Source organism: Euphorbia lathyris, chromosome 7 (assembly GCF_963576675.1).
Source record: "Euphorbia lathyris chromosome 7, ddEupLath1.1, whole genome shotgun sequence".
NCBI lineage: Eukaryota > Viridiplantae > Streptophyta > Magnoliopsida > Malpighiales > Euphorbiaceae > Euphorbia > Euphorbia lathyris.
In genome coordinates this window covers 36762487-36771333 of record NC_088916.1, presented here as the reverse complement: position 1 = coordinate 36771333, position 8847 = coordinate 36762487, and the positions used below count along the sequence as shown (strand labels likewise).

Here is an 8847-nt window from a genome sequence, read left to right as displayed (position 1 = left end):
TTCTCTTTGCATGGATTCAAGTGGGTGGCATAAACTATATAGCCAAAAACTTTAAGGTTTGTCCGAAACTTTATGATATAACATCTCATGAGTTTTCCAATTTAAAATCCCAGATAAGATGCAAATTAATGAGTTTTAGCATCATGAAGCATTGCTTCCACGGTGCCTGCTTGAACAACAAAGATTCGGCCGCTTCGTTCTACTAATTCCATTCTTTTGTGGAATGTAAACACTCAGAGTCTGCAAACACAAACTCAGTACCATTATAAGTCTTAATCTGCTTGAACTGCACACTTCATCTGTTTTCATTCTACTAACACTATTCTGTTAGGGAAGGTAAACACGCTTTGGGTCAGCACTCACAAACTCAATACAATAAATCTTAATCTACTTGAACTGCATTGAGCAGTGCAGTAGATACTTGACTTTTAGTTTTGGTTTTAAATATCAAACTCCAAGTAACTGCAACATCAACATGTAACAAATCAAATGCAACTAAACTTTGTATCTTGCACATTGTAGAAGTTTTTCTACAATGTTTTGACTAATAACGAACTTCACATATAGACAATTTTCCTCTACAATGTAAATTAGGAATGTGTTCAAATTTAGACCTAGAGATATGTCCTAATCCCAAAAGCGAATCATCATTGTTTTTTCACATACTAGTGCCATGTATTACATATTACATTGATTAACCATCCTCAATTTAACTCAATTTATTTGCTAAAACAGAAAACTCTATTGACGAAGAATCTATTTGATATAATACATGCTTCAATTTCCATATGCATAATAGCTTTTTAGTAAGATGCGATAAAATTTCAATAAAACTACACAAGACAACTGAAAAAAGAGCCAAGAAACTATCAATAACAAAGAAGGAATATAGAGAAGCAGAAATGGGAAAGAAGTTTTGTTTCCATCTCTCATGTATTCTTCCACCATTGGTATATTACTATGAAACACAACTATGTAATCACAGGCTTAGGCAAAGGCTATGCTTACTTTGTTTTTGACGAAGTAAGCATTACTTTGTTTTTTTCACCATTGTATCATCGATTGGTGAAAACAAACAAAGTAATAGCCACTTTGTCAAAAACAAACCCACAGACTTATAGGCACCCAAATGCAACCATCAAAGCAGATCATTCACCCAAAATGGCAAAAGTAAAATATATTCCCATAAAATTATATAAAGTCATAATGATACGAATAATCCAATCAACTAAGAAGTCAAGGCAAATGAAATTTCAATTGAAAGAAAAAACATGGTTATATTCATGTTTGCTACCAAAATTCAGTAGAACTTGAGCCAAAGATGGACTTAAGCTGCAACTGATGGCTTAGAAGCTGCTGACAACCTAGATCTTTTCTTGGCTAAGCTCTCACTTCGTCTTTCCCTCTGCTCCTTCAATCGTGATGCTAGGAGCTTCTGGTACTCAGCAGCATCAGCCTTCGCCTTTGCAATTCTTTTCTTTTTATCGGAAATTCTTGCTCGCTTCCTCTGCAATGTTAGTGGTGTAACCAACCTCTGAATTTTAGGGGCTTTGCTGACCTTTTTCCCTGCACCAAAAAGTTCGAATTACACCCTATGTTATAGCCTAAGAAAAGGTACTCACAGTTAATTGTACTATTCAAAGAAATTTAAGAAGATTACCAGCTTTTGTTGTGAATGATCTGCGGTATGTGTTCACATACTTCCTAACATCATCCTCCTTTGAGAGATTAAAGAGCTTGCGGATCTTGGATGCCCTCTTAGGTCCTCTCATTCTTGGTTTCTCAGTGTCAGTCAGTCCAGGCAGATCATTCTCTCCCTTCTTTACTATCACCAAGTTCAAAACAGAGAGGTCTTGGCTCACAATGCACCCACGCACCGACTTTCTCCTACGCTCTCCATTGCGCCTTCCATATCCACGAAAGCATGGAGTTCCTACCCAACAATCAAGCATACCCCATTATTATTAACTAGATTTAGAGAGAGAGAGAGGGAGTAAAATCACAACACAGATGCATCCAGCAACCTCTGTGAAGCAAGAGACGGACACGTCCAGGAGTCAACACTCCCTGCTTCATGGGGAATCCCTGCTTGTCACAACCTCCCATGATTTTGAAAACATAACCCCTGAATTCCTAGGGAACAAAATCAAGGACAGGCAGTAAATAAACATAAAATACATTGAACATTGAACAATATATGTCAAAATGCAGTGTGTTTACCTCCCCAAGTGCATCTCCGCTGACCTCCTGTGAGATTCTCTTGTCAAAAAAAGCCCGCCTAAAGCATGGAAGGACATAAAACATCAGAACAGTGCTAAATCATAATAATGAAATATGTATCTAAAAGATTCACCAGGTCCGGTCTTAAGCATCCTTCCATCATAAATCATAATCACACTGACCATGTCAATGGTTAATTTTTATCATCCACAAATTTAAAAAATACAAAACAAAATTCCTAATTCATTTGACTCTCATTTCGTCATCAACATGTAATCTCGTTCCTCATTCAGATACTCTTAGTGGCAAATAGTTGTTTGTACCTTTAACCACTTAGACCAGATTTCCTACAAATTAAGCGGACATTTGCGTCTCCTCCCATTCAAACAAACGCACATCCACTTACCAACTTTAATTTCCCTGTTTACAAAAGTTAAGCCCTCCTCATATTATAAAGATTGCTAAAGATTCAAAAGATTACGATGAATTCCAAACAAAAGCTCGGTCAGGCATATGTATCACCAGAAATCCTTATATCTAGAAGAAAAAGAATACATGAAGCAAGAAGCCAAAAAAGTCTACGGCATAACCATAAAAAAGAGAAATGAGAGCTTACAGCTTCTGGTCATCGTCGATTTCGAGCTTCTTTTGGCACCCCGTAGTGGGGTTGGCAATATTGAACTGCAAAGACAATGAGATTTAAAATCATGAAACTGAAGTGTTTCCAAATCGAACTACGAAACTTTGAAAGATTAAAAACCTTCATCTTGGCTGCTACGAGCAGAGGCGGCTGCGTCCAAACTGAAACCCAGATTACACTCGCCCTTTTCCTTCTAGGGTTTTTTTTGTCAAGTTAACTTCATATTTATACGCTGGACCAAATTTTATTATGTTTTACTCCAATTATAAAAGGGCAAAACCGAACCGAAAACCGAAAACCGAAAAAACCCAACCGAATCAAACCGAACCAATCCTAACCATTCTTAGTTAGTTTGGTTTGGTTTGGTTTCTGATTTTTAAGGATTTCGGTTTTCGGTTTGGTTCGGTTAAAAACCGAACAAACCGAAATCCATTTAATTAATAGCATGTGTGGTGTGTGTGTGATATTTCTTTCTTTTCCCTATCTATCTCTAAATCGATTGATCGACAGAAACAAACAGCCCACCACCACACCACATTCTCTCTCACTCACCCTTTAAAAAACCCTAGCCGCCTCCGCCTCAACTCCCTCCCACCGCCGGCGCCGCGAAATCTTTTCACCGTCGCCACTGATCCGACTCTACTACTCTATCTTGGTACGTCTCTCTTGTTGTTATTAATTTTGATTTTGGTAGGTCAAAATTCACACAATTAAATTATAAGATGAGCCTTAGCTAGCTTGTTAATTCTTTGAATGTACCGAGTGGCAGAGTTTGAAAGTTCATAATAATAATAATATTAAAAAGATGATTATCTACATAGTTGATATGGTTTAGTCCCAGATTCAAAAGTGGTTATTCATCACATAGTTTTTCTAGGAACCTGGGATTGAAAGGCTGAATTGTGACTACTAGATCATCTTTATTGTTTGTCAATTTCTGCTATTAAAAGCTCTATTGCAGATACTTAAGAGCTCTAAAGTGTGGTATATTTAGAATTTGAAGTGAATTGATTTTTCTTAAGCAACCAGTTATGGGCAAAATTCTTTTTGTATCATGGGCATTTTGTTTTGGAGTTGTTCAAAGATGTTCCAACCTAATCTATGTTGTTGTTATTCTTCTGTTTACTCCAAACCGAAATATGTGTAAGTGCATAGGTTGTTTCCCCTTTGGTGGTAGTAAAACGTTTTTGAATGTCGGGTTTAGAATGTTCAGTTTGGAAGACTTATTTTAATTATTTTGTAATTTATTATTGTGTGAAATTATTTTTCTATTGAATTTTACTAGACTATTGTTATGGGATTTGTAATTTCACGAATTTGTATCGGTAATTTTTTTTGTGGACTTATAGAATAATTATTAAGTTTTTTTTAAAACAAAAATAATTAGGTTTTAATCCGAACCGAATCAGACCAAACCGAAATAATTTCGGTTTTAACCGAACCTAACCGAATTTTGTATGGTTTGGTTTGGTTTTGAAAATAGCCCCTTGTTAGGTTCGGTTTTTGTTCGGTTCGGTTCGGTTTTTTAACCGAACCGGACCATGCTCACCCCTAATTATAATTCTGTATTTCTTTCTACATCCTCCGTAACTCGATTTTTATTTGGATGTTTCCCCATCGTTGACCAAATTTTATTATGTTTTACTCCAATTATAATTCTGTATTTCTTTCTACATCCTCCGTAACTCGATTTTTATTTGGATGTTTCCCCATCGTTGACCAAATTTTATTATGTTTTACTCCAATTATAATTCTGTATTTCTTTCTACATCCTCTGTAACTCGATTTTTATTTAGATGTTTCCCCACCGTTAATCTCTATTGTCTCACAGGTTAAAATGAAATCGGTCTCCCATATCTATTTAACTAATTTTAACAACAAATGAATCATCATCTGGTTCTCTTTGTGGTTGTTTAGTTAAAATGAAATAATAAACTGTAGTTGTGTTTTTTTAGGACTATAGTTGTATTTTTAACAACAATTTATATATATACATTTATCTGTATTAATAAAATATAAGAATTAAAATCAATTAATTTAACCATCATGGAGTATTATCGGATGTTTCCTTACCGATAAGTCTATCAAGGTACCTATCATGAAGAATGTTCTGGTTGACCTATGGAGACCATCGAGAGGGTTGTGCATAACAGAAGTAACGATGAACCGGTACAGATTTGAATTCTTCCACCCGCTGGAATGAGACATGGTGATTAAAGGGGGTCCCTGGACCTTTGATCAAAACTTGCTGATTACGGAGGTGCTAAACGAAGATCATGATCATGTGTCAATGACGTTGGATAAGACTGATATGTGGGTTCAGGTGTACGACCTTCCAACAGGCTTCATGTCCGATAGAGTGGTTGTGTGCATTGGAAACTTCATTGGTGAGTTCGTAGAATCGGACAAGAATAATTTCAACAGCATCGACTGAACCTATATGCGAGTTCGGGTCAGAATTAAAGTTTTTCAGCCTCTCAAACGCAAGATGAAGATAAGTAAGGCAGGGGGGTAATATCGTGGGTAAGATTCAAATACGAACGCTTACCAACGTTCTATTTCTATTGTGGTAAGATGGGGCATACGCAAAGATTCTACAATACACTCATTGATATAGAGAATCCTGATGAGGTTGTTCACTATTATGGTGCCTGGCTCCGTGCCCCTACAAGACGATCCCAATCCTTACCCCAGTCAAAGTTCCTATTATTGAAACACATTTCCACAATGATTTTGATTTGACAAAATTATTTAAATTAGATTTAAATCCCTATGATAAAATATTCCAACACATTAAATTTAAATGTTTTGATTTATTTATTACTAGCGTGTTTGTTCAATGTTGAGTATTTAAAATTGATAAGAATTAGAAGACATTAAAGACCAAGGCCCAAAAGCCCACAAGAGAAGGTCAAAGCCCAAGTCAACAGATCCAACCCAGTTGAAGAACGCGGCCCAGCAGATGGAAGGATCCAGAAGGCGTTCTTAACAACTTCATGCTGAAGCCGTTGAGTCGAACGGATAGAAGACAGGTCAACAGTTGACCTGAACAACTTCGAGACAAAGCTATTCCACTTTGGGAAAGATTCAGACGTCGTAGGAAGCTGTCTAGAAGACTTTACCATAAGTAGAGGGACAATATGACCGGAAGTACCTGCCACCTGAACCAGATAGAAAAAGCAACGTTCTCATTGGCTGAAGACACTGAGTACTGACGAGTGAAAGCGACAGCAAGCCGTTTCCCTCCAACGGTTATTTCGAAATTCGAAATAACCAGTGCCTTAAATGTCATTATAAATAGGCCTCTCATTTGCTTCATTCGATGCAGATTTTCACCAAGTCGAAACGCTGACCAAATTGCTACTTGAAGTTCTGTGCCAAAGCAAAACAAAGAAATCTTACACTCATTCTTATTTTGTGTAAAAGCCTAGATTGTAAATCATCTAAAGTTTTCTTTGTACTTAAAACAAAACCTTTATCATTTCTAGAGATTAGAAGGAGATACTGAGTTGCTCGGTTATAACACTCAGTGGTAGAAATAGTATTGGGTATAGGATATAGAGGAAGGTACTCTATATACTCACTGACTATTGTAAGAGGTTTGTGCTCTACCTGAAAGAGCTCAGTAGTGGATTAAAGCTCGGAAGGATTCTGGAGACTGGACGTAGGCGGGAGGCCGAACCAGGATAAATCCGCTGAGTAACATTTTCTAACTCTTACTCCTTATATGCTTGCTTTGAACTGTGCCTAGTAAAACGCTAAAATATATATACTGAGTTGTGTGGCTTGAGCACTGAGTTCAGGAATAGACTTAAGTGCTATCTCCTGACTCAACGATAGAAGCAGTCTTAGTTACTAGTTAACTAAACCTGCCTCTGATCTCACTCAGCACCACTATGCGAAACGACTAAGTAAAAGTCTTATTTGAAAAAGAAGTCAGCCTTAAAGAGAAAATTTTTAAATAGTTCCTAACCCCCCCCCCCCCTTGGAACTAACTCTCTCACGTTACACGGGACCAACAAGTGGTATCAGAGCTCAGGAGCTCAACGCACAAGATAAAACTATCTTGACCTGATCCCCGTAATGGCTGCTAACAGCACTCGTTTCCTTCTTGGAAATGAAACAACTCAAATACTACCTGAGGGTTTATCTATCACTAGGCCTCCCTTATTTTTTGGGTTAAACTATACCTTCTGGAAGAATAGGATGAAAAATTTCATTCAGGCAACAAACATGAGTGCATGGCTAGCAATAGTCCAAGGCCCGTTTGTTCCCTATGAAGTCGTTGACAACGTAAAAGTTGTCAAGGAAGAGGCAAAGTGGACTGAGGATGACCTCAAAAAATTTCAAAACCATGCCTCGGCTATAAACATGCTTCACTATACTCTAGATGTTGCAGAGTACAATAAGATTTCAGGTTGTGAGTCAGCACAAGAAATCTGGAAGAAGCTAGAAGTCACCTACGAGGGAACCAGCAAGGTCAAAGAATCAAAGGTGAATCCGTAGATGAGGTTTTATGAGCTGTTCGAAATGAATGAAGGTGAAGGGATCTCTGAGATGAACTCAAGATTCACCAACATAATCAACGAGCTCAAGAGACTTGGCAAGAACTTCTCTGAAGAGGAGCAAGTCAAGAAAATACTAAGAAGCCTCCCCTAAGAGCTGGTAGGCAAAGAAAACTGTCATTGAGGAAGCTCAGGACTTGACCACCTACAAGTATGACGAGCTCATTGGATCTTTGCTGACCCATGAGATCTCAATGAAGAACTTTGAGGTCAAGGAAAAGTTTGAGGACAAGAAGCAAAAGTCTCTTGTCATGAAAGCAGACTCCACTGACGACAGCACGTCAGATGATGAAAAAATGGCCATGTTCACCAGAAAGATGAAGAGGCTGTTCCGGAAGAATGAGAAATATGGCAAGAAGCCATTCTGGAAGTATGACAAGTACAAAGCTGAGCACAACGACAGCAAAAGCAAAAAGGAGAACTCAAAGCCAATCACCTGCTTCGAGTGCCATCAGCCTGACCATATAAAGTTAAATTGCCCTACACTCAAGAAAGATAAAAGAAACGGCAAGAAAGCAATGGTGGCCACCTGGAGTGATAGTGACGAGTCATCATCCTCTGAAGCTAGCGCCACTGAGTCAGCAAACATCTGCTTCATGGCTGATGAGTTTGCTAAGCATTGCATTTCTGAAAAGGGTGAACCCTCCTACGCATCAAACAATGAGGAACAAACCACTGAGGTAATATCTCTTCCTGTGTTTAGGAGTGAAATGATAAATGCCCTGAGTGATCTTTACTCACTAGTCAAATGGTGTAACAAAAAGGTAAAGGCACTCAGTAGGCGGTGTGATGAGATAGAAAAGGTCAAACTCAGTGACCTTCAACATCTCCTCCAGGACAATACCAGGCAAGATGAAAATCTAAAAATCATGCATAGGTTTGTCACTAAGGTCCAATCAGATTCTAAGAAATTGAAAAAGGACATCACATCTATTTAGAACCAACTCGGGGTTCCGAATAAAATAAATTCCCATCAGAACGCTCAGTACCAAGGTACTGGTCAGCGGAGATGGAATCCCCAGTAAAACGTCCAGTGTGACTTTTATGGGAAGAAAGGCCACACTACAAAAGTGTGTCGCCACCGAGTGAAATATAACGTATCACCTGCTGAGCATAACAAAAGAGGACCCAAAAAGATTTGGGTACCTAAAAGTAACTAGTTATATTGCAGGTAGGCCTGAGGTGTGCTGAGAAGTCAAAACTGTGGTACATTGACAGCGCATACTCGAGGCATATGACAGGTGATGAAACTCAATTCATCACACTTGTGCATAAACGTGGAGGAAATGTAAGTTTTGGAGACAACAAAAAAGCTAAAATAGTTGGGTCAGGAACCGTTGGTGGTAACCCTACTATTGAGTCAGTCTCCCTAGTTAGAGGACTTGAGTATAACCTACTAAGCGTAGCTCAGCTGTGTGACAG

General features: G+C 38.2%; 1 protein-coding gene across 1 annotated transcript; it reads right to left on the bottom strand.

Moving 5' to 3' along the window:
- Window positions 1-1162: 1162 nt before the first annotated feature.
- LOC136201128 (small ribosomal subunit protein eS6-like) lies at window positions 1163-3099 on the bottom strand. The gene is made up of 6 exons (XM_065991715.1): window positions 2981-3099; window positions 2837-2901; window positions 2221-2278; window positions 2025-2133; window positions 1661-1933; window positions 1163-1566 (listed from the first exon to the last, which is right to left on the bottom strand). Exons 1-6 carry the CDS (start codon window positions 2984-2986, stop codon window positions 1328-1330), a joined length of 750 nt encoding a protein of 249 aa, XP_065847787.1. The 5' UTR covers window positions 2987-3099; the 3' UTR covers window positions 1163-1327.
- Between the last annotated feature and the right edge of the window lie 5748 nt (window positions 3100-8847).